The sequence below is a fragment of the Zalophus californianus genome, chromosome 16, assembly GCF_009762305.2.
Source record: "Zalophus californianus isolate mZalCal1 chromosome 16, mZalCal1.pri.v2, whole genome shotgun sequence".
Taxonomy (NCBI): Eukaryota; Metazoa; Chordata; class Mammalia; order Carnivora; family Otariidae; genus Zalophus; species Zalophus californianus.
Genome location: NC_045610.1, coordinates 1,446,201 through 1,472,460, shown reverse-complemented (window position 1 = coordinate 1,472,460; position 26,260 = coordinate 1,446,201). Strand labels below are relative to the sequence as shown.

The window sequence follows — 26,260 nt, the reverse complement described above, 5'->3', positions numbered from 1 at the left end:
ACTGTTGGCAGGCTCACCCTGTGCAGGAGTCCATTTGGCCAAACATACGCCCTACCTGGGCTTAAATCCTGCAAGTGTCACGACAGATGAACTTCATATTTAAGAGGTGGTAAAGGGGTGTGGGGAAAATTCATCCTGACTGTAAAAAATCCTTGATTTTGTATGGCTGCTGTGTACTCTGGCTTTTTTTCTCCTCTGTTAACGGTTTCTTGAATGTTTACTTTGTGCAAGTGTTGTACTAATAAGCATTTTCAGTAAATTGTTTTATCATTAGAGCAGCCTTCTAAGATGGGTGTTTTTAATCCCTGTTTTGTAGATGTCGAAACTGAGGCCAGAGAGGTTAAATAAGTTCATTAGCCAGTGGGTGAAAGAGCCTCAATTTAGCTTTAGAACTATGGCCTTAGTCACTATCTGGTTGGATAATTAACAAGTAGTGGACTAGTGATACCGTGCATACCTTAAATTTTGTCTTTATTAAAATAATTTCATTTTGGGGGCGCCTGGGTGGCTCAGTCAGTTGAGCATCTGGCTCTTGGTTTTGGCCCAGGTCATGATCTCAGGGTCCTGGGATCGAGCCCGGCATTGGGCTCCGTGCTCAGCGTGGAGTCTGCTTCTCCCTCTCCCTCTGCCTGCTCCCGCCACTCGTGTGCGTGCTCACATGCTCTCTCTCTCTCTCTCAAATAAATCTTTTAAAAAAATGTTCACTTTCTAAGTTAACATTTTAAAATTCAGTGCTTCATTTCTTCCTTAGAATGTTAACATCATAAACGTAACGCTTTCTCTCTTCCTTGGGATGTCAGCCCTTCCATGCGAACCTTCGTTAATGGAAAGGCTTTTACTCTCTCCCCAGAGGACCTGAAGCGGCAGAATGCAGTGTTGCAGGCGGCGCAGGACGACCTGGGGCAGCTGCGGACGCAGCTGTGGGAAGCCCAGGCAGAGGTGGAGAACATCAAGGCCATCGCCACGGTCTCTGAGAACACCAAGCAGGAAGCAATCGATGAAGTGAAAAGACAGTGGAGAGAAGAGGTTGCCTCGCTTCAGGCTGTGATGAAAGGTAAAGACTGAGAATGTTCCGTCTGTGCCGTGATTTCCTAGGATCGCCTCTGCCAATGGGGACTATGCTGTCAGAGGGTCTTAGACTGCGCCCAGAGCTTTTTGTGGCATCATGCGTGACCGTCGTTGGGGCGCACTGTCCTCTGTGAAAGGAGGGGAGGCCTGTGCTGCCGTCAGCGGGCCGCCGTCTGCCTGCCCCGGGTCTGGTAGTGGAGGCTTACCGTGGGTGTGTGCAGGGCTGTGGCGCTGAGCGGGGGCTGCGTTCACCGAGGGTTTGCAGCGGGGTGGGGGGCTGGGGCCGGCTCTTCTGTAGGAGCCAGGCCGGGCACGTCGGAGAAGCCAGCCGCGTGGACGCGGGGCGTGTGCGGGCTGGAGACCTCCCACGCGGGGTCCAGTCACTGCTTACACTTGGTTACTGCCCTTCCAGTCCAGCGTGGCCAGAATTTGACATTTTCAGGGGAAGTGTGGGTTGCGATGTGACTCCTCACTGTGGTCTCTGAGGTAGAAAGGTATGGGCTCGAATCAACAGGCTGGATGGGCTGCCGACCTCTGACCCTGGCAGTAAAGGAGGAGTCGCGGGTTAGCCTGCGTTTCTGACCAGACGGTAACGAGCCGAAGGAAGTTGCCCCTGAAGCTGTGGTTCCTGAAATTAGTTTCATTCGTATTATAAATGTGACATAGTGGTGACTCTCTCCGCCATCTTGGCCTACGTGTCATTTTTCTGCAGTGGAATGGCTGTAAGCCTCACGGTAGCCGACGGAAGTGGCTCTCCCACATGGGAGTCTGTTCTTCCCTCAGGAGTGCATCCCGGAGGTGGGGACTCTGGGCCAGTTACAGCCTCCACGATGGCACCTGTCCCGGCTCCTTCGGTCCTTCTGGTTCTCCATCCCTTGGCATGTGGTTTTCACCGCCGTTCTCCTTATGGCTAAAGAGTGGTCGCTGCTCCTTCAGTCGCCTCAGGGAAGCAAACACTCTCTAGAAGTCTCCATACACCCCTTCCGTTTATTGAGGTGTGTGGTTGCCCATCACTGCAAAGGCAGCTGGAAAATGTAGCTTTTAAATCGGCCCGCTGACTTCTTAGACAGAATTGGGGTTTTGTTAGGAAGGAGGAAGGGGTGGAAGCTAGTGAGCAACCAGCTGTGTTTATCCCGGAAATGCCTCAGGTTTATACTAAAGAGAAAGCCATTTAATACGGGCCGCGTAGACTTTGTCTCCGTTCAGAATCCCGAGTCACAGTGAACTATTCCAGACGCACGTCCCGTTTCTCACATGTTCAGGCCGTTGGACGGGGGTGACAGGAGCCGGAGCGTGGTGTGGGCACGCCGCGGTTTGGCGGACATGGGCCGGCTCCGCACACCGGCTCTCTGGCACGGGCCAGGGCCTCTGCTGAGCTCTCCTCATCTAGGGGAACGCTCGGCACACGCCAGCCGTGAAGACGAGAGAGGGTTCAAGCCCTTAGCAGAACTACACGTCATGGGAACCAGAAATCTTGCTTTAGCTTTAGTTGTTGTTTTGCGTAAATGAGGCATGAGCTCGTCCGGCCCGGTGCGCCCGAACGTCGCTCCTCGGGGCGCTCAGACCTGCACTCTGTGGTGATGTTTTGTAGAGACCGTCCGCGACTACGAGCACCAGTTCCACGTCAGGCTGGAGCAGGAGCGAGGCCAGTGGGCGCAGTACCGGGAGTCCGCGGAGAGGGAGATAGCCGATCTGAGGAGGAGGCTGTCCGAAGGCCAAGAGGAGGAGAATCTAGAAAATGAGATGAAAAAGGTATGAAGGAATGTACGCGTCTGTAGGAGTATTCGCATCCGGGCGCAGGGTGCCTCCACTGACGCTACTCTGTTCCGCTAGAGGGGTTGTTGGACGCGCACGAAGTGCCGTGCGAGATGACCCGACGCGGCCCGGCCGCGAACCCCCCGTCTTCCCATCTTTGACCGCACGTGTCTGCCGCGCTGGGCCTGTGCCAGCGGCCCCCCACCTGCCTCAGCTCTGCTGACCACCCTGCCCCGTTCCGGTGTCCCCTTGTCTGTGGCACACAGAGTTCCCCTGTTTATCGTGTTTACTGCTCACTGCCTTCTTTCCTCGCTGGGGTGGGAGCCCTGAGCGCGGGAGTCTTGCTGAGTAGTGCAGCCTGCGTGCCCACGGGAGTGTCTAGCACGCGGGCCCTCTGTAAATGTGAGGGTCTGAGCCAGAGCTGGACCACGGCTGTTGATTTTCTGGCCTTCTCCGTGTGTGGTTCCCGTGTGATGAGTGCACCGCATGGCATGCTGAGCACATTACCGCAGATGCCCGACCTGAATAGGAGGGGCAGTGTTTCATCAGTGAGAAAAGTTAGAAAGCTTTGTGGCCAGTGTAATTATATGAGCTTTTCCTTTACTAATGTAGGTACATTCATGTATTTTGTCACATATTATGTAAAATAATACCTGAAACTTGATTTTTTAATTTCATTCCGATTAATCCTCCTCTTTGGTTCCTAACCCTCAGTCCATACAAGGACTACTTTTGTGTATTTAGAAGGTTATTTGGTTTTTATAGTAACATAAAAATCATCTGAGAACCCAGCACCCCAAATAGAAGCTTTAAACACGAAGGATAGTTTTTTCCGTTCCGTCTTGTTCCAGGACAAGACTGTAATTCAGCACCTCCGTGAGGACCTGACGACGTCTTGGTGACCACTAGAGTCAGTCATGTGACCGTGTGGTCCGCAGCAGGCCGCCGTTCCCCACCCTCCCCAAGGAGGTGGGGATGCTCGTGTTCGGTGCTCTCACTGGGAGCTCTGGCCCACGTCTTAACAGGAGACCGTCGTCGTTTTCATTCTTCTGATACATTCACATCCATGCTTTTCATAACCTGCCCCTTCTTGTCATTCTTAAAATTTGTTTTATTTTCAAAATAAACTTTGTTTTTTAGAATGGTTTTTATTTACAGAAACGCTGTGAATGAGGATAGTACAGAGTCCCATGTACCCCACTCCTGGTTTCCCCTGTTACAAGTATCTGTTATTAGTGTGGTACATTTGTCACAACTAATAAACCAGCGTTGATTGATTCTTACTAACTCAAGTCCATGCTTTTTATTCAGACGTCATTCATTTTTACCTAATGTCCCTTTTTTACTGTTCTAAGATCTCTTGCACGAAACCACATTGCATGATGCTGCGTGTCTCCTTAGACTCCTCTTGACCGTGACGGTTTTTTAAATTTTCCTTGTTCTTGTTTTGCTTTTTTCTAAATTTTTAAAAAGATTTAATTCCAGTATGGTTCACACACAGTGTTATACTAGTCTCAGGTGAACAAGATAGTGAGTGATTCAACGCTTCAGTGCATCACCCACTGCTTATCCCCACAGGTGCCCTCCTTAGTGAGTTTTCCTTGTTTTTAATGACCTTCATTTTAAAAAAATCATCTTTACAAGTTTTGTTTATAATGATATTCAACACTTGTGGGGTCACCATTACATCAGTAAATAGCTCAGTCTGTGTTAAATTCTTTGCTGCTTCCCTCCTTTTTTTCCTGCTGATTTTTATCAGCAGGCCTCTGTAAGTATCCCAAATTAGCCTTGACTGAAGATATTTTAAGCTCATATGTCTTTTCCAAACAGGACTTAGTTAAAAATAAAATAAATGATGAAGTGACTCTTTAAGGACTGGAAAACAAAGTGAGTCCCTCTTTTCTGAGAGAGATGTTTTTTGGGAAAAATTTCCATGCATATTTGGGCATATATGATATTTTTCCCATTATGAACACCTAAGGATAAACTTGCGCTCTTTTAAATTTAGTGAATAAGGTAAATTTTCATTTTCACCAGAAGGGTAAAAGCTAACTTTTTGATTCTACCTTTGTTTCCGTGTATATATACACACGTACACACACGCACACTTACACGCACACATATACACGCGCATATGCATGCATACACACACGTGCACGCACACGCACGCACACATTCGCATACACGCACACACATTCACATATACTTACAGACCCACGCACACATACGCACACACACGTACACACAAACTTACGCATACACATTCACATACACACACGAACACACATACACACGTATACCCACTTACACAGATACACATGCACACACGCACACATACACATACACAAACACGCATACACGTACAAACGCATACACATGCACATACATTCACATACACACGTACACACATTGCACACACATACATATACGCACACACACACATGCACACACACATACACCCATACACATATACTTAAGCACTTACGCATACACATGTACACACACACAAGCTCACACATGCACACACACGTACATGCATACACATGCACACACACCCATACACACGCATACACGTACAGCCAACTTACACACATACACACGCATACACGGACATACACATTCACATACGCATAGACACGTATACGCGCACACACGCACATTCACATACACATACACATATACGCATACACAGACATACGTACATACACACGCATACACGCACACATTCACACACATACACATGCGTACATGCACACATTCACATACACATGCATAAACACACTGACGCATACACGCATAGACACACACATTCACACATACACGCATACACACGCACACATACGTACACATTCACATACACACAGACACGCACGTACACACATATATACACATACGCACATACATGCATACACACATGCACACATTCACACATACACATGCACACACATACCTCACACACACGCGCAGATACATACCCACACACACAGGCCTACACATGTACACATACATAGTTACATACACATACGCACATACACATATTCACATACATTCACACACGCACGCTTACATACATGCACACACACATTCACACACATGCGCACGCATTCACATACATATCCACATACACGCATGCACACGCAGACATGCATACACATACACAAGGCACACATTCACACGCATACACACACACACCCACGTTCACACACATACATACGCACATTCACACCCACCCACACACGCTTACACACATATACACACACACACATAGACACACATGCACATATACGTACACACATACACATACGTACATTCACACAGATGCACTTACACACCCACACACACGCTTACACACACACCCACACACATAGACGCTTACACACATACATATATGCACATACACATACATACAGAAACACGCACATACTACACATACACACAGATATACATACACAAATATACACATACACATACACACGCATACACACAGATACACACATACACATACACACCGATGCACACATAGACACACACAGATACACAGTTACCCACACATACACATACACACACTTGCACACTTACAGGCGCATACACATACATACACATGCATACACACATTCACACATATACACATGCACATTCACATACACATGCACACACATACAGACCTATGTGTGTGTATGGGTCTGTATGTGTAAGTTTGTATCACACACATATACACTTACACACGCATACACACACATTCAGATACACTTACATGCACACATTCACATATACTTACACACACGCTTACAGATTTACATACACACGTACACAGGCACACACATACACATATACAGACATACATACATACACAAATATACACACACCACACACATACACATATACATACATACACATATGCACATACACATACATAACACTTATACACATATGCACATAGGCATACACATACACTAACACACACATACACGCTTGCAGACTTACACACGCATGCACACACACGTATACACACAGAGACATACATACACAAATATACACATATACACACATACATACATACACAAATATACACATATACACACAGAGACATACATACACAAATATATACACATACATATATATACACACTTTCATACACACGCATATGCACACATACACAAACACACACATATACATATATGCACATTCATATACACATACACAGTGCATACAGTTACACACATACACACGCACATACATACGCATACACACATACATACACAAATACACATATACATACGCACACACACATATATGCACACATACGCATATACATACACATACACACACGGACATACATACACACACATATACATACATACACACATACACAAATACACACACATACACATACCCATATATACATTATATTCAGACATATTACACACATGTATACATATGTAACATTATTATTACATAGTATATATATATAATGAAAATCAAGTTTCGTACCAGTTTACTAATTTGTGGATATTATTTCCTTTTAATCCATGTTTTTGAGAATGAAAGAAAACAATATGATAGTTTTAGGGGTCATTCTTTGGGTTTGTTTCATTTAGTTATCAAAAGTAAAATATATAAATTACTTCTTAAAATAAGGTGGAAACTTTTATAGCAACATAATTTTCTAAGATTTTAGAAAATATTGTTGTTCTCTTTGTTTATGTTTAAAAACAAATGAGTCCTTTTATCCAACCATTTCATAAGAAATTATGGTTTCATGAATTTAGTAACTAGAATTATGAAAATGAAAGTATTATGTGTGTTTCCTTTTATATATACGTCTTTTCCAGTTAATTGATTTAAAAAGTTAGATTTGTCATAGTGAATCCATTTTCCTACTTACTTCCAATTTCTAAGTAAAATAATGGGGAAAATTATGATGATGACTTGAGATTCAGAGTTGTGCAGCATTTGAAAGTCAGGCGTGGTTCAGTTTAATGAGCGCTAATTCAGCACCCGGTAGGCTTACTCGTTGTACTGAGTCTAATGGTGTATGTAAGTCAGCATTTCTTAGAAAAGCAGTGAACCAGTAAGTCGTAGCATTTCTTTTTTTTAATTTATTATTATTGTTATGTTAATTAGCATACATTACATCATTAGTTTTTGATGTAGTGTTCCACGATTCATTGTGCATAACACCCAGTGCTCCACGCAGAACGTGCCCTCTTTAATACCCATCACCAGGCTAACCCATCCCCCCCACCTCCTCCCCTCTAGAACCCTCAGTTTGTTTTTCAGAGTCCATCGTCTCTCATGGTTCGTCTCCCCCTCCGATTTCCCCCCTTCATTCTTCCCTCCTGCTAGCTTCTTTTTTTTTCTTAACATATATTGCATTATTTGTTTCAGAAGTACAGATCTGTGATTCAACAGTCTTGCACAATTCACAGCGCTCACCATAGCACATACCCTCCCCAATGTCTATCACCCAGCCACCCCATCCCTCCCACCCCCTCCACCACTCCAGCAACCCTCAGTTTGTTTCCTGAGATTAAGAATTCCTCATATCAGTGAGGTCATATAATACATGTCTTTCTCTGATTGACTTATTTCGCTCAGCATAACACCCTCCAGTTCTATCCACGTCATTGCAAATGGCAAGATCTCATTCCTTTTGATGGCTGCATAATGTTCCATTGTATATATATACCACTTCTTTATCCATTCATCTGTCGATGGACATCTTGGCTCTTTCCACAGTTTGACTATTGTGGACTAATTCTTTTTAACCATAGGCTCAAGAGGATGCTGAAAAGCTTCGGTCTGTTGTGATGCCCATGGAGAAGGAAATCGCGGCTCTGAAAGACAAACTGACAGAGGCTGAAGACAAGGTTAAAGAGCTGGAGGCCTCAAAGGTTGTGAGATGTTGTAGCCCGTTCCTTGAACCTGGGACCCTGACCTAATGCTATGAGCAAAGTTAGAGTCACTGAGGGGGTACAAACTGGAATTTAGACTGTGTGTCTTAAAAGCCTTGCTTTCTTTAAAATGCAAAGAAAAAAATGCCTGAAGATAATTGTGTCCTTATGGATATATTAAATAATCACAATAGTGATGTTCCTGCTGCTTTGTTAACAAAGTTAGTGCTCATGTCAAAATGACACCCGATCTCATTTGTTTTCTTATCGAGGAACATAAGCTGTTGGAAGTTGGCTTTATCTCCTGAAGCTCGTCCCAGAACTGATGTCTTAGAGCTGATGATGTAGTTATAGTGCTGGACTTGTTGGCCATAAAGATACAACAGAGGAAATACAGAGGGAATGTTGAAAATGTTGATAATTAAGAGAAAGGAAAGAAAGCAAAAAATAATAATAAAAAGGTAGTCAACGAAAGCACAGCATACGAGTGTAGAAAGGGGGAATATGTCCATGATCCTAATAAATGTAAACTGATAATCACCTGCTAAAATAGATGGGATTCTTAAAAAATCTAAATTTATATTGTTTATAATAGACACACCTAAAACAAAACTACAAGATAAGACTGAAAATAAAGGGATATTTAAAGATATGCTCTCCAAATTCTACCCAAAAGAAAGTTGATATAGTGATTGTAAAATGAAACATTTAGGATGTAAGGGAAAAAGAATAGAGATAGAGGGGACCCCATCTAAAAATTCATCAGTAGGATGTGACAGTCACGATCAAATGTACCGTGTATACCTTGAAATTTGTGAACTAAAAGGGATAATTACAAGGGGAAATTAATGTGCACAGTTCTAGTAGGAGATTGAAACAGATCTTTTTACACTGAAAAAAAACATCTTTTTTTTTAAAGATTTTTTTTTAAAATTTATTTTGACAGCGAGAGAGGGAACACAAGCAGGGGGAGTGGGAGAGGGAGAAGCAGGCTTCCCGCTGAGCAGGGAGCCCGATGCGGGGCTCGATCCCAGGACCCTGGGATCACAACCTGAGCCGAAGGCAGACGTTTAACGACTGAGCCACCCAGGCGCCCCTGAAACTGATCTTTAACTGATAGTGTAAGCAGAGAAAAACGTTAGCGGGGATATAGGGGTTTTGAGCTATCTGATTAACAGTTTAGACGTAACAGATCCATGGAGAGAGAGACTGCATCTTCTGTGGTAGCAGAGCATAGGAATCAGGAGCTCAGCAGTTACTGGCTGGGGGACCTCGAGCAAATTACTTCATCTGACTGTGCTTTGCTTTTCTCAACTGTAAAATGGGGATAATAGTACCCTTCTCATGAGGCCACTGTTGGATTATGTAAGTCCACATATATAAAGCACTTAAGATAGTGCATGGGATAAAGTAATTGTTAGTTTTAGGTACATTATGCTTTACATAGTGTCACAAAAGGAAGTGCCAAAAAATTTTGAAGAACTGTTATGTAAACTCAGGTGTCTGACCACAGGTTTTTAAATTATTTACAGTAAAATGGTAGCTGAAATAAAATGGAAATGAAAAAAAAAAACTCACAGAAAATGGAATTCTAAAATATTTAGAGTGGTTTGAGTGTTTTACTCAAGAATCCAAAAAGGCGAACAATAGTACAGACTATGAATACAAGGAAATAATACGTTTAAAAGCAGAAATTAGTGAAATAGAAAAGCAAAAGAAAAATTGAGAATGTCAGTATAATGGGAAAAATGGGAAAACTAGTAACATAGACAAACCTCCATTAAGACTAATCAGGAGGGGCACCTGGGTGGCTCCATCAGTTAGGTGTCCGACTCTTGATTTCAACACAGCAAGACGAGATGCAGGGACAGGGCGTAAGCACTGAATGGAGACAGACGATGATTGTGTGGAAGGAAGAGAATGTACCATCATTCTTAGACCTGACAACAGTTCAAGAAAGTTGTTCCAACAAGATCAACATACAAAAATATATTCTCCAATAATCTATGCAAGTAAAGAAGGTAATGGGGAAAAAATCCCATTCATAATAGCAAAAACAAAACAACAAACAAAACCCCCAGATACAAAAAACCTAAAATCAGCTCTATGCTGTAGAGATGTAGATACCTGAGGATATATCCAAACAAAATTATGGAATACATTATGATGAAGGTCCGAGCTCGTGTGTGTTCCTGAATGAGAAGATAGTGTATTATAAAGCAGGTAGTATATCCCCAAATTAATCTGAGTTCAAAATTCCAGTCTGAATAAATTGGGTTTAACAAGGAATTTGGAAGGAGGCAAGGTGGGGAGACTTGCCCCGCCTACCAGATATTAAGACTTAGAGTAAAGCTCCTGTAATTAAGATGCTTTGTTACTGATCTGGGGACAAACAGTGGACCAGTGGAACAGAATCAAGAGCCCAGAAACAGAGCTGGATGTGTGTGGGAATTTGATATAGGACAGCTGGCCTTGCCCATCAGTGGGAAAGGAATGACTTGTTAAAACATGGCCATTTTAGGGCCACGTGGGTGGCTCAGTTGGTTGACTGTCCAACACTTGATCTCATCTCAGGTCTTGATCTCAGGGTCATGAGTTCAAGCCCCGTGTCGGGCTCCATGCTGGGTGTGGAGCCTACTTAAAAAAATAGCCTTTTAAAAATAGTTTTACCTTTTTTTTTTTTAGAGCGAGACAGTGAGAACGGGAGTTGGGGGGAGGGGCAGAGGGAGAGAGAGAATCTCAAGCAGATTGCACACTGAGCAAGGAGCCTGATGTGGGGCTTGATCCTAGGACCCTGAGATCATGACCTGAGCCAAAATCAAGAGTTAGGCGCCCATAAATAGTTTTAAATACAGAATAAAGTGAAATCAACTTTTTACCACACACTTTTCAAAAATTAATTTCAGGGCGCCTGGGTGGCTCAGTTGGTTGGGCAACTGCCTTCGGCTCAGGTCATGGTCCTGGAGTCCTGGGATCGAGTCCCGCATCGGGCTCCCTGCTCAGCGGGGAGTCTGCTTCTCCCTCTGACCCTCCCCCCTCTCATGTGCTCTCTCCCTCATTCTCTCTCTCAAATAAATGGATAAAATCTTTAAAAAAAATTAATTTCAATGAATTAAAAACCAGAGTGAAAAGTAAATCTTTAAAACTTTTAGATCTTAAAAAAAAGATGTTATTTGGGGTACAAAAGATTAAAAAAATTTTTTAAATTTATTTTTGGGAGCATGAGCAAGCATGAACATGAATTGGGGGAGGAATGGGGGGTAGAGGGACAAGCGGACTCCACACTGAGCCAGACACGGGGCTCGATCTCACGACCCTGAGATCATGACCTGAGCTGAAACCAAGAGTCGGATGCTTAACCTACTGCACCACCCAGGCGCCCGAAAAACGTTTTTTTTTTTTTTTTTAAGATTTTATTTATTAGAGAGAGCACAAGTAGGCAGAGTGGCAGGCAGAGTGGGAGGGAGAAGCAGGCTTTTGCCGAGCAGGGAGCCTGATGCGGGGCTGGATCCCAGGACCCTGGGATCACGACCTGAGCCGAAGGCAGATGCTTAACCGACTGAGCCCCCCAGGCGCCCCCGTAAAACGTTTCTTAAATTAGAGACAAAAATACTGTGAAAGAGAAGTTTGACGGATTTGCCTACATGAGACTATAAACCTTCCTTATTAAAAGATGCTACAAAGGGTTGCACAGAGAAGTTGTGGGCTGTTAGGAGATACCTTTACCTCCTGTACCTGATGAACAATTAGTATCCAGATGAGTAAGAGCTGCTTAGTCCGTAAGGGATAGGTGGCCCAGTGGAGAAACCAGTGAAGAATGCGAACGAGCGGTTCACCCAAGAGGAGACCAGAATCGTCACAGAATGTGACAAGATCCTCAGCCTCACGGGAAATCAGGGAAACACCCTCTCCAGATTGCAAGCGTCCCCGTACAGATGTGTTGCATTTCCCCACTGTTTCCAGCTTCAGCTGCCACTGCCAGGTTGGAGACACTTGACAGTCTTGGGGTTTTTGGGGCTGTCACCCTCTCCTTTGTCCCTGTTGATGCTGATCCCGGGGACGTCCATAGAGGTAGCTTTCTGTGCTGGACCCCACCCTCTAGCTGTCACTTAGTTTGTTTCGTGGATGCCACTGATTATTCATCGAGTCGGCTCTCTGTGCTAAGAAGTAGCAGTAGATGGAGTTACTGGTCATGTACCACCATTTTATGTCTGCCGTATGGACTCTTGCCATCGTCAGCTGAACCCCCACCCTCCGCGGTGGCTGGGACACGCCTCACAGCGGCCTGCGCTGCGTCTGGTCGGCCCACGGCCTCCAGCGCATCCCATGGCAGCTTCTGCAGTCCTTTCAGCCTGCGCCCACTACTAACGTCTTGTGTTAACAGTCTAGGAGTAAAGACACTTGAAAGCAGGTCAGCTGGCATTTTCAAGTTGGAAGAAGTAGGAAGTTATAAGGCCGGCAAGTAACCTGGAAAGTGAAAGTAGACATAACCATTTGAAAAAGTTGACATAAGTAACTGGCCAAAATTTAGGATGGATAATATATAAGACAGAGTAAAACAAGTGATTCTCTGTTCACTCTGGTGCAAGATTGCGTTTTATTTTGGTTATAACTATTTCAGATATTAGACTGTCTTGTTAACATTTTAATATTACAGTTAAACAGAAAGAAGCCATTTTTAAAAAGATGTGATTTTAAAAAACATTCCACACTTGCCTTCAAGTTAGTGTTTATTACAGTATGAGACTAGTTATTTTTCCCATCATGACTTCCTCTTTTTTCCTTCCAATCTATGTGTCCATGAAAATGGGTCCTTTTTATAAATTCAAGGCATTTGGAACTACCTCACCAGGAAATCAAGGAAAAGCACATTTACTAGAGTGTGGCACTACTTTTATCTTTAGGAGTTAACTACTGTTTAAAAACCCCCCAACAACCTAGTGTTACTGAGAATGTGACAAAATGAACCCAAGTATGCGTTGCTCTGGGAATGCAAATTAGAGCTAGCTCTTTGGAAAGCGAGGTACAAAGCTGTTACGTGTATTTGCTCTGGCGATATGATTATGGATAATACCTACTATTATATTACTTTCCTAGTTTTCTGTAGCAAGTATGTGTTTGTTCTGTAATTGAAAATGAGAAGTGTTAACTTTTAAAATTTTATGTAAAATGTAAACATGAATGTAAATTATTTTCAAGGCACATCCAGAACTTACCAATATACCTAAAGAAGAAACTGTTACTTTAGTTTCATAGAATTGCATTTTGTTTCAGGTTAAGGAACTGAATCATTATCTGGAAGCTGAGAAATCTTGCAGGACTGACCTGGAGATGTACGTAGCTGTTCTGAATACTCAGAAATCCGTTTTACAGGAAGATGCCGAGAAACTGCGGAAGGAATTGCATGAAGGTAAATATAGATTCTGTATATTTTTAGTCTCAGTCTCTAAGTAGAATTGATGCCGATTAAAAGCAATAACAAGTCCTAGACTCCAACATGTTGGTGATTCACTTTAAGCTTTGCAGTTGGTTCGAATGTTCTCATTGAAGGGCTGGAGCCAGGAGGTCTCCTAAAGATACATGGATTGTTAACAGCTCCTCTTCCCTCAAGGACTCCAGGAATAACTTCACGGGGCATGAGCGGTAGACAGAAAGACAAGAGGGCTGGGAAGTTCTGCTTAAATTGCTTTTGCCCCCAAGATTCATTTTGTTGGAGGTAGATTAGCAAGAGTAAAAATGGGACAGAGCGCAGATCCTATATTCTGGCGGCCCCAAGTAGCATCCCTGTTCGTAAGGGACAGTTTTGATTTCACTAGCCTGGTAGCAGAGTTCTACAGAAATTGACTCTTGTTTACCCAAGCCTGGGGGCAAAGGCTTATCTTTTCCCCATTAAAATAAAGATAGTGGGGTTTTTTATTTGTTTGGTTTTTTTTTTTAAAGATTTTAGTTGTCAGCGAGGGAGCACAAGCAGGGGGAGTGGGAGAGGGAGAAGCAGACGCCCCACTGAGCAGGGAGCCCGATGCGGGGCTTGATCCCAGGGCTCCAGGATCGTGACCTGAGCCGAAGGCGGACGCTTCACCGACTGAGCCACCCAGGCGCCCCTTACTTGGGGTTCTTAACCGTGTTGTGTCATGGACTCCTTTGGCAGTCTTGTGAAAGCCTCTTAAGGATACTGTTTTTCATTCCTAAAATACAAAAGCACTTATATTATGAAACAGTAATGAAAATATAAATAACTGCCATCTTATGATACAGTAACAAATGTGCTATTTTCTTAATGCCTTAAATGCAAAGGTTTGGGGCGGGTCTGGTCGAGGCTGTAGTCCGGAAGCAGTGCCGAGCCTCAGGGCTGTGTTGGGGTACCTGCAGCCACTGCAGTGGCTATGGCCTCTGTTGGCCACTGGGTCGCAGGCACTGTCCTCCTTCCTGGGCTGGGTTGCCCACATTGTGGGTAATTAAGGGAAATGATAAATTTCAGTGAGAGCTTAGTAAACACACAGACCAACATTTCCTCATCTGGATGCATGGACCCCTTGAGACCTTGTATGTGTTGTGGGTTATACTAGGAACGCTTGCACAGGGGGTTTAGGACTGGGGTGAGAGAGTCCTACAGGGAATACTTTTTATGTATATCAAGTGCCGTGGGAAATAGAGCTCTTCCTCAGTAATTTAGGCTTGCCTATTTGTTTTTTTCCCCAAAGCTGAAATTCTATAAGCCTACAGAATTTTTCATAAAATACTAGGAAAATCACCCAAAGTTTGAACAGGTCTTTGGTTTTTCAGGAAGCACTTTTTGGATGTAGTGCTGTGTCAGAAAGACACGCAAACTCTGAGAGTGTCCAAAAGAAATAGGAATTTCTGTTTAAATGACATGCCCCAGCCCTTCCAGAAATAGTGTGAAACTACCAAGCCTTCCTAACCTATCTGGAAAAGTATCTGAGAAGTCTCATTAAATGAGTAAGGGCATAATTTCCATCCTGAAACACTCACACCAAAACTAGTACTCAAAGGAAGAGAAGGTACAACTTGAGCAGCCGTGTAACTTACAGCCTGAATCGGGAGAATTAGCCAAGTTAGTGCCTCTTCCGGGAGCCGGCTCGCAAGTGTGCTAGGAAGCGGCCGAGCGCAGGTGGGCTTCTTGAAAGAAGTTGTAAAGGGGGCTTTGACCGACAGGTGGCCATTTGTCAGGTGGCCAGAGATGAGCCTGACGTTCAAGGCCATTTGCACGTGGTGCAGCAAGGTAGAAGTGGAAGAAATTCGTTCGGCAAAGTTAGGATGCAAAGGGCAGAGGTGCAAATGCGAGCCAGATTGTGGTCACCTTGGGCTGAGGGTTTGGGATTTTATCAGATGGGCAGGAAGGAGCTTCTGAAAGGCTTTTAAAATGTTTTTCTTTTGGGCTCCCTGCTCAGTGTGGAGCCTGCTTCTGCCTCTGCCTCTGCCTCAGTCTGTCTCTCTGCCTCTCATGAATAAATAAATAAATCTTAAAATAAATAAAATGTTTTTCTTAAGTAACAGCTTTATGGAGATGTAATTCACATGCCATGAAGCTCACTCTTTTAAAGTCTGCTGGACTCACAGAGCTGTGCACCATTATCAGTCTGATTTCCACAACAGTTTTGCTGCAGAAAGAAGTTCCGTCCTCATCACTAGTCACTTCCTTTTCTCTCCTCCCTCCCGGCAGCCCTGGTCTCCTTTCTGTCTGTACAGATTTGCTTATTCTGGACTTCCGTGTAGATGGCGTTATACAACATGTGGCCTCGTGTTTGGCTTTTCTGAAGGGGTTTTTTTTTTTTTTTTTTTTTTTTTTTTTTTTTTTTTTTTTTTTTTTTTTTTTTTGATAGTTTATGATTTTTATTTCTTTTAAAAAAGACATTAATAATCATTACATATTTACATCTCAAAACCCCCAATTTAGTGAAAACAAGACATTCAGTAGCACACTAGCAGCAGAAGGTGCTTGTAACTACTAATCATTTTTATAAAGTTATATCTATATAAAAATAAACACTAAGGAGAATAAACAGGCTCAACTAAAGTTAATAAGAAACAAGTATAAATAATACCATATTTTAAACCGGAATCTGTGAAAGTCTTACTACATAAGGATTTTCACTCCAAGCAGACAAAATACATACTAATCTAAAACTTAGAGGATAGCAGGTTAATGGATTTTCTTAGTTGATGCCTATCCAACCTCAGTAACATTTCTGGATAAAGCATAAAGTTACTACTGTACATTTTAAAAGGATTGGTCCAGTTGTGTGTTCTCTATTTTTAATTGCTCCTCCTCATTTACAGCATTGGCAGCAGCATTATTATGTGGATGGTCTAGAATGTCTTTGTTAAATCCATCTAATGACTCCTCCTCTTGATCCTCACCTGTATTAACCTCTTCAATGGTCTGTGCCCTGGGTGTATTTATTAACAAGTCATTTCCGAGGGACTGACTGTTATTCAGCTTGGCCTGCCTTCTTTCTAAGGCCAGTTGTTTATTTCTCTCAATTCTCTGTTGTTGTTCTTCTGTTAGGCTTCTACCTGACTCAGAAGCAAAATTCTCACTTTCCAATGAGTTTGTCAAAAAGGGATCTGATTGGGTAGCAGTTACATCATGGCCATGATTTTCTCCTTCATCATTATTGCTAATAAAATCTTCATGTAAAACAGGCAGGTCAAGTCGAATTCGTTTTAAACAGGTCTGAACTTCCTTTTTACTTCCCAGGTATTCAACTCTGTCAATAAAATCCTCAAATTGCAGTTTAGGGAATAGCCTATGTGCCCAATGCTCCATGTGTCTGATTAGCGTTTTCAAGTCTTCAGCCTCATGACCTTTACCTTTGAATTTTGCCTTATCAAACACATGCCTTAATGCTGGAAGCCCTCTCTCTGAAATTAATCTCTGAGCATCCAGCTTGGGTATATTCCGTTTAACTGTTCTCTTTGGAGGTACAGGAACAGGTGCTCCTCTCCCTGACTCTTCATCAGGTTCAGCTCCTTCACCATCTTCTCTCTGTGGAGAGGCTGGAGGTGGAAAAGGAGGAAAAGTTTCATCTTCTACATGCTCATAATCTGGTAGGTCAATCAAGCCATTCTCCTGTGGCTCCAGCATCTTTTCCTCTCGGGCGCACTGCGGCAGCCACAGCGCGGGGCTAAGCGCGGCTTCCAAACAGCGTTGATCGCGAGACTCCTCTGAAGGGGTTTAAACTTGAGAATGATCATCTAAATTTTGTACTTACGGAGTTTAGTTTGACAGCGGTGTGGAGGGTAGGCCGGTGAGCGAGGACAAACGGCAGGAAGCGTCCTGGTTGTGGGGGTCACGAGAGCTGGTCTGAGGCCGGCGGAGGAAAGCGCTGTGTCCGCCAGCACAGGGGGAGCTGGTGGGCGCCTGTCACAGGGGCTTTGGGTGCGGCGAGGCACGTCAGCCACGTGGGAGTCTTCTGGTTTCTGGCTTGAGTGACTTGTTCGTCAGGACAAGACGGCCGAGTGGGGCAGTGTCAGCAGTATCCACTGATACGGAGAGCCTCCGACCTGTCCTGAGACGTCAGAACTGTGGGGGTGGGAAGGACTTCTGGGTCCCAGGTTTGTCAGAAGGTATTTAAAGGCACTGAGTAGTGGTTACTGCACCTGTGGCATTTAGAGCGGTAGCTCCCCGAGTGTCTTCCCGGAACTTCCCTTGTTCTGTGAGTGGCACTCTGCCGGGAGGACTTTTTGGTCAGAGGAACTGGGGGAGTCCTGTATCCTGTACCCTCCTGCAGGAGGACATGGGCATACTTCAGAGGCGGAGCTCAAGGTCCTGCGGGGAAGGACCCTGTAAAAGTGCACTTAACCAGGGTTTCTAACGCTCACGGAGCACAGAAATCCTTTGTTCATGTGTCGCTGTGACTGGGAGCACGCCTGGGAGCCTCTGTGTGGGGAGAGGTGTGAGGACAGCTGCTGTGTGTCTGGCAGCAGGCCGCCCCTCGGTTCTTGTCCAAGGCGGAGTCCCAGGTGGGGCGGACCGTCCGCCAGACCTGGTCTAGGGCCCCAGGTTACAGGAATTGCCTACCATTAAAATTCAGTGTTTCTGATTGGGGGGTTCCTAAACAGTGTGCCATCTCTTGGAGCAAGAGCGACAACAACACAACCAGCTGAAACACACGTGGCAGAAGGCCAATGACCAGTTTCTGGAGTCTCAGCGTCTGCTCATGCGGGATATGCAGCGCATGGAGATCGTGCTCACGTCCGAACAGCTGCGGCAGGTGGAAGAGCTGAAGAAGAGAGATCAGGTGAGCGGCAGTTCCGGGCACGCGCTCGCTCTGCTGGTGCCCACGCAGCCTTGGCTCGGAGGCAGTGGATGCTCGCACCCTTTCAAAATGCGTGATAGCTGCATCAGAGGGATTTTGCTTCTCACCTTTAGAAGTGGCCTTGTCTGGGGGAAAAGAACTGATTCAGCAGTGCTCCTCTCTGGAAACTGCAGGACGCAACGGTGCATATTTCTGAGAAAATCTTCCTCCACGGCTCTGTCCGGTTCTCCCAGGGCTCTGGGATTCTGTTTGTCCGGGTCGCGTCTTTTGTGACGTTGCTCTGAAAGCCTCACTGGACGGTGACAGCATGGCAGGGGGGAGGGGCTGAGTGATCCCAAAGGATAGGAGTCCAGAGGGCTGCTCACCCGAGATCCTGTTTTCTCCTTACCTTTTAAAAAGCTACCTGAATTACATGAGTAAGACACAAATACATCTCAGGTCAAAAATGCAACAATAAATACAAGTGATAAAGGAGAATCTCCCCAGCCACCTCCCTTCCAGGAGCGAGCACTTCTGTCCTCAGAAGTCTTCCTGTGGAGGGCGGTCCTCCAGGGCATTTGTCTGCGTTCGGAAGCGGGTGTTCGGGTTGGTTCAGAGGTGGCACAGGGAACGTATTCTGTGACCTCTGCACCAGAGAGCTCTCACTCTCGCTCACTGCCGGGGTGGGCACACCGTGATGGACTCGATCCCTGCCCCTGTCCCGGCGCCCAGATGGCTTCCCGTTCTGTGTTCTTCATTTCAAACAGTGGCGCGGCTCATCTCCTGCACCGTGTTGTGCGTGGGTGCAAAGATCTCCCCAGGAGAGCTAAGTAGAAGCTTTTCTAGGTACTGTGCAGATTGTTTAGATTGCCTTGTATGACTTAGGCTAGATTTTGGTTTTCAGAAGTTTCATCCTTTTTAAAATTTCTGTCTTTAATTGTGACTCCTCTTCTGTGTAGACACAGCCAACTTAAGGATCGAAACTGTAAATGCTGGAACTGGTCACTTGGGACTGTATTAACATTTACTGAGGTTTTTCTACACGGTTTTTCCGCAGTGTGCGCAGGCTTTACCTGTAAAGCTTTGTGTCATGTAGTTCCCAGAACAAACAGACACTGCAGCGCCCCAGGTGCAGTGCGGCTGTTGGCAGATCCCAGGTTCGAAGCCTGTGCCCCCGACTTCCCGTGTGCCTGCCCTGTTCTCAGCCACAGCAGGATACTTGGGGTCCCTTGTGTGCCTGCCCTCCCTGGAGCCCTTGCTCACCCCTCACCCGGTTGGCAGACTCTCCGCACTGATCCTTCCAGATCCAGCAGGTGCTGCTTTTGTGGGCCCGTTTGCAGCTGCCTCTGCGGAGAGCGTGGTTTTGCTCCTGAAGAAGCTTGTGGCCTCCCTCCCCCCGCCCGTGCGATGCCAAGGCCATGTCCCTGCCCGCAAGGCCGTTCTGGGGAGCCCTGAGGTGCCTGCTCATCTGTGTCGTGCAGATTGTTACATCAACTTCAGCCATTCGTTTTGTGTTCCACATGAATTTGTACCTGTTTCTAGTGGCCGTGCCCTGCCTGCGTTCTGTAGTTGTCGGAGGGGACGGCCACGTAAACGCTCTCGGATCCCGTGACGGAGAGGGTGTGTTTTGTGTTGCTTTCTCATAGCGCACTCTTCTTGGAAGCGGCTTCCTGATTTCTCCTTTATGACAGGCTTCGTACTTTGTGCCTGTGGTGGTAAAACACTTTGTCAGGACCAGACATTCTGACAGTGATTACAAAGCAAATAAACTTCAGGGTCCAGTGTTCTCATGAAGCTTTGTTCCCTTTTATCTGTTTTGAGCGGCTAAAGAACTGTATGAATGGTGAAGTGTAGATCACCTGGGTGATGTATACATATATTTTCTTTAACTTCTAGGAGGAAGACGAACATCAGAGATTTCACAAGAGGAAGGACCATGACAGAACAGAGGTTGAGGAGGAGGCAAAAGCCCCAGCTGTGTGTGCTTTCGCACACGAGGAGTCTTCAGCCCAGCTGTCGAATGAGGAGGTAGGGTGAGTCTGTCGTTAGGGCCCCGTGTCCATGACGTGGCTGTGTGCGTGTGGGAGTGTGGAGCTGGAGCGATGGTATTCTGTCTTACCGCATCGGTGGGCTCACGGCCAGGGCTCCGGAAACATGGGGGTCCTCTTACCATCACTCAGCCACGTGCAGGCTCTTTTTCCAGTGGTTCTCAAAGTAAGGCAGTGGAAGGGAGCTTAAAGGACACCTGCAAAATCTCTGTGGGGTGAATAGTAAATGTTGCCAGTACTTTGGCTTTTACTTTAAAATATGAGCTCAAGCCCTGAAGCCCCGAACCCCCCACAGCACATGCTTGTGTATCAACGGATCTGAGGCTGTGGGCTCTGAGGAGTCAGGTGGAGTGGGGAGCCCCGGATGTGGAGAGGGGTGCTCCTGTGGCCTCGGGGCCCCTTGCCTCCCATCGGGGGTCCTGTCTGCAGTCTCTCGGCCCCCTGCGCGCCAGCATTACTGTCCCCTTCCCTTGTGGGAAGTGCAGCTGTGGCCAGGCCGCTCCCCTCCTCGGAGACCACACAGGCTCCCGTGATGGGCATGACAAGGTTCCACTTCCTGCTTCACACCATTCCAGCCGCAGTTGCCATCCCGTCATGCTTGCACGCTGGCTCCTTCTTCCGCCGTGCCGCCTCCCCTGCTCGCTCATCTTTAGGACGCAGGCTGACTGTTACCGCCTTCGGGATAAGAACGAAGGCCCCTGGCCTTCGAGCCCAGCGTGGCACAGAAGGGCCTGCACCACTGGGTGACCCTCTGTGCCTCCCATGCTCCCCACGTCTTCACAGCCGGACCTGTCTCCGTGCTGGCCAAGCTCACACGCCTCGCGCCCACTGCCCCCAGCCCCGTCTCCTGGCCGATCAGATCAGGGTCTGTTCCCCCTTTCAGGGGTACCGTGTGTCTGTGTAGTTGGCACGTGTACGCTCAGCCCTATGTAATCTGCTTCCTGGTGGCTTATATTTCCATGTTTATGGATTGTTGGACGTGAAAGTTTTAAAAATATCCTAGCGGACACTGAAAAGGATGATGTAATTGTTTTTCTACATTCTTTGTTTTGGGTCGTACATGAGAACCACTTGGCCTGATTCTGCTGTGCATTTTTTTAATGGTCAGACTCCCAGGAGAGTGTTTCAGCTTTTGGGTACTGCCAAGTATTATGTGGTTTCTGTGCGCAGGAATGTTTGAAAAAGTTTCAGACTTTTCAAAAAATATTTTAGCAGGAAAACAGGAAAGAGATTTGTTAGAATGTACAGTGAAATATTTAAAAAATTTTTTGATTCCGTCTTCATTGGTCTGTAGTATATATTGTGCGTAACATTTCCTGACATTTGAAATATATTTTAGATTTTCAGATCTGATATTTTACAGTTTGAATGTGGAATATGCTTGTTTTGTATTGAGACTCATGACGATTTACTTTCGCCTGTTGATGTAAAGTTCAGAGTGGCTGCTTCGGAGACTTAGTTTTATGGCTAAAGACGATGAAAATTTGTAGGACCTGATACCTTCTTTAGTCTGATGTGTGGAGTATCCTTTTCTCACTACAGAAGTAATGTGTGTTCGCCATGGGAAATGTGGAAAGTACAGAAAGGGCCTACGAAACAAGAAGAGCTTCTGGGTGATTCTCCTGCCCAGACATGGCCTCCACTAGCGTTCTAGTGCAGACCCCTGCTTCCTTCTTGTTTCTTTTCTCTGTTTCCAGAGTTAACGTGGGTGTTTCTATTTTCACTTTTTAGGCATAACTCATATTTTAACTCTAAATAATATTTTATGTAAATTTTTTGCTCTTAAATCTATCTTAGAGGTTTTGGCGTATCAGTAAACGTTTTCCCACAAGTGGTATTTAAGAGCTGACAGCATTTCGGCAAGCACATGCCCCATAATTCCATTGTAATTGATTTATGCCCAGGCCTACAGGTCCACGCCATTGGAAAAAATGTGTAATGTGTAATGTTGCTCACGGTGTCCCTAGAAGTGAGTCACGTGCCCCGTGCAGAGCCATGTGCAGATACGGCAGCACTGGGTCACAAGGCATGGGCAAGAGCAAGTGGACAGCACAGACCCCAGGCATTATGGGGACTTTCGAAGGCAGGGGCAGGGCAAACCGCACAGGGCTGGCTGGTTTGAGGAATACCAGGAGGCGTGGTATAGAGTCTGTCCTTGGTTTCCTGGTGCCTGGCCCAAGGTTGATTTAGGGCGAGGGGCGTACTGGCGTGCGGCTGTGAGGGCAGGTAAAGGAGGTGGTTGGGGGCTGGACACGGGATGCGTCAGGTGTATGTGTGAGGCATGTTCGTAGGCGACTTGTGTCTTAATCGGAGGAGTCAGGTGGCTTGGAGGGACCGTCTCTCCCTGGCCAGCAAGGTCCTCAGAATGGGAAAAACATGGTAAAACAGAAAATGAAAAATGGGATTGACAGACTAATAGATTGGTTCCATCTTTCACTAGTGTGGGAGTTTTCCTCATTATGAGGAACAGCATAATGCTGTTGCATGTAATTCTTCCCTGAACAGAACTCACCCTGGACTGTCCTGATTGCTCCCCTTAGTGCAAGCTATGGGGAAAGGACCGCCGAGTTTAAGGGCATAGATGTTTTTTAGGTATCGGCACATACTGTTGAGTCATCTTTGAGAAACCCCCCACAGTTCACGCTGCCCCGGGAGTGTGTGCCCCCTGTGTGGTCGCGGGCTCCGTGGTCTGGCGTGTTTCCTGCCGCTGCCCCCTCCCCTCCTCCATGTCCGTGAGGCAGCGCTCGCGGGAGGCTCCGTCGTAAGCCAGCAGCAGGGATTCCCGCCCCGGCTTGTATCGGGCACTTACTCGGGACCTCGGCTGTAGCTACAGACTAGATGTGTGTTCCTCAGCCATCTGAATCTCGCAGATGAAAAACATCTTTATACAGAAAGAAATGGAGGAATTCACTTAAAATTTTTGTATATCAGTCTTTTCCAGTTCATAAAGGAAAAGGCGTTTAACAACAAAAAGTAGACGGGGTATTATCTTGAAACAAAGGCTGGTCCTTTAAATCGAATATGTTGAATTTTAAGAAACACTTGCACGTTTCCGGTTTTCTGGGTTTCTGGGTTTCTGGGTTTGCTGGTCACTGTGCGGCTGCCTCGTAGGGCACACTGCTGTGCTGTTCACACTTCGGAAACACACTGCCCTGCGTGTCTTTTTAATTGAGCTGAAATTCACACGTCCTAGAATTAACCACTTGAAGTGTGCACACACCATGTCTGTCTAGGTCCCCCACCCCAGGGGACCGCACGTCCTCCAAGGAGTCACTCCCCGGCTTCCTTTCCCCTCAGCCTTTGGCATCCACTGACTGGAGTTACTAGTTCTGGACACTCTGTGTACACGGAACCACATGATGTGTGTTTTTTTACTTGCTGCACCCACTTGACATGCTTGTGACACCCTCCGGCATTCGACGTTATTCTCATTTCCCTTCCACTCAGGCTACTCCTTCCTCCGTCCATCCCCAAAGTGGACGGAATTGGTGTTTCTTGGGGCTCTGTTCTCAGCTCCTCCGTCCTGCAGACCCATCATGGGTGTTCCAAATTGCTGTTGTGACTTTATCATTATGTGGTGCTTCCTCTCTGGCCTCGGTCTGAAGACTTCTGGTCCCGGGGTTGGGTGCACGTCTCCGCGCGGGCGGACGAGGAGCACCTCACGTTTGGTGCACGTGGCACTGGGCTTCGGGAGACCTTCCCTGACCCCGTATCTGGGCTCAAGCCCCCACCTTGAGCCCCCAGAGCATTCACGGAGCTCTAGCCTGTCATCTCGTCACATAGGGTATTTTAGCTGCCTGCTTGCTTGCTTGCTTTTTTCATGGAACTGCACACATGTTGAGGTCAGGGTTTGCTCACAGCCGTGTCCTGAGCGCCTGGCTTAGTGTCCAGCATATAGAAGACACTCGGTAAACGTTTGTTCAGTGAGTATGGGAAGGGAACATGCTCAGGATTATCGTATGTAACATGTGGCAAACATGTTTATGATACGGTCGTTTTTGTCTCTGAAGTACAGAGTCGTCTGACTTGGCCACGTGTGTTTTCACATTTCAGGAGCATTTAGATAGCACCCACGGGTCAGTCCACTCGCTGGATGCGGACTTACTGTTGCCGTCTGGAGACCCGTTCGGTAAATCGGACACGGACATGTTTAAAGACGGACTCAGGAGAGCACAGTCTACCGACAGCTTGGGAACCTCAGGCTCACTGCAATCCAAAGCTTTAGGCTATAACTACAAAGCAAAATCTGCCGGAAACCTGGACGAATCAGATTTTGGACCGTTGGTTGGAGCAGATTCGGTGTCTGAGAACTTTGATACTGCCTCCCTTGGGTCACTGCAAATGCCAAGTGGGTTTATGCTAACCAAAGATCAGGAGAGAGCAATCAAGGCCATGACACCTGAGCAAGAGGAGACCGCATCTCTCCTCTCCAGTGTCACCCAGGGCGTGGAAAGTGCTTATGTGTCCCCCAGTGGTTACCGCCTGGTCAGTGAGACCGAATGGAACCTCCTGCAGAAAGAGGTGAGCTGCCCTTCGGACTTCCTCTCTCTCGCTCGCTCTGCAGGATAGCGGGTAGCTGTGGGATTTATTGTCGGTTCACGAGATACCCCTGGAGTCCCTGCACACACGTGACTCCCAGTCCAGGTGGCTGTGGCCGGGGAGGGAACTGACTGGCCGATCACACTGGCTGTGAACCCCCCCTCCCCCTGCCCCCTGGAGTCCCACCTGAAGTGGAGCACAGGCAGCTTTATGTTGGAGGAGTCTAAATTTGGTTTGCTGTGCACTTGTCTCCAATCTCAGTGTACATCTCTCCTGGAGAGCTGGAGCGCAAATGCTTGTCAGCAGTCGATGAGCCAGCACGTCCGTGTAAGGAGGGGGCAGAAACTGTGGGAGAGAGAGGTTCATCTTCCTCCTAAGCGTGTGTGCAAACTCAGAAGTAGGATTAGGAGCTAAGCTTTATGCTTTGCGCAGTGGCTCACGGGTTCACACAGCCCTGTGTTCCGGCTTCAGGATGATAGTGCCATTGTCCCCAGCTTTACAGGGGAGGGCTTTGCTTCAGGCCGCGGGAGTTGTGCAGGTGTTCCCGGGAACTGGGAGCAGGGAGATGGGGGTCAGGGGCCAGGTTCTCTGACTCGCAGTGCTTTCTTTCACGGGACCCACGTCTCCTGAAGGAACTGTTGAGCAGTGAGTGGAACCGCAGACGAAGCCTCACAGCAGCCGCCCCCCCCTTGGTCTC

The 26,260-nt window shown here is 46.3% G+C and overlaps 2 protein-coding genes across 7 annotated transcripts in view; one reads left to right on the top strand and one right to left on the bottom strand.

The window, feature by feature from the left end:
- Positions 1 to 26,260, top strand: part of RABEP1 (rabaptin, RAB GTPase binding effector protein 1) — a 100,313-nt gene that overhangs the window by 56,491 nt on the left and 17,562 nt on the right. For 4 of the 6 annotated variants that reach the window (XM_027625025.1, XM_027625030.1, XM_027625026.1 and 1 more), the window contains 7 exons: positions 851 to 1,054; positions 2,660 to 2,820; positions 8,598 to 8,717; positions 13,992 to 14,127; positions 18,801 to 18,979; positions 20,873 to 21,004; positions 25,078 to 25,545. In XM_027625025.1, the coding sequence (XP_027480826.1) occupies positions 851 to 1,054; positions 2,660 to 2,820; positions 8,598 to 8,717; positions 13,992 to 14,127; positions 18,801 to 18,979; positions 20,873 to 21,004; positions 25,078 to 25,545 (1,400 nt within the window). The remainder of the gene's footprint in view (positions 1 to 850; positions 1,055 to 2,659; positions 2,821 to 8,597; positions 8,718 to 13,991; positions 14,128 to 18,800; positions 18,980 to 20,872; positions 21,005 to 25,077; positions 25,546 to 26,260) is intronic. The other 2 variants (XM_027625029.1, XM_027625028.1) reach the window with 1 other exon arrangement.
- Positions 16,565 to 17,840, bottom strand: LOC118356364 (TIMELESS-interacting protein-like). The gene has a single exon (XM_035724465.1). The coding sequence runs from the start codon at positions 17,821 to 17,823 to the stop codon at positions 16,957 to 16,959; it is 867 nt and encodes a 288-aa protein (XP_035580358.1). The 5' UTR covers positions 17,824 to 17,840; the 3' UTR covers positions 16,565 to 16,956.

Bases quoted from the DNA above. Each gene is read 5' to 3' on its own strand.
- LOC118356364 (XM_035724465.1), bottom strand. From the start codon at position 17,823: ATGCTGGAGCCACAGGAGAATGGCTTGATTGACCTACCAGATTATGAG.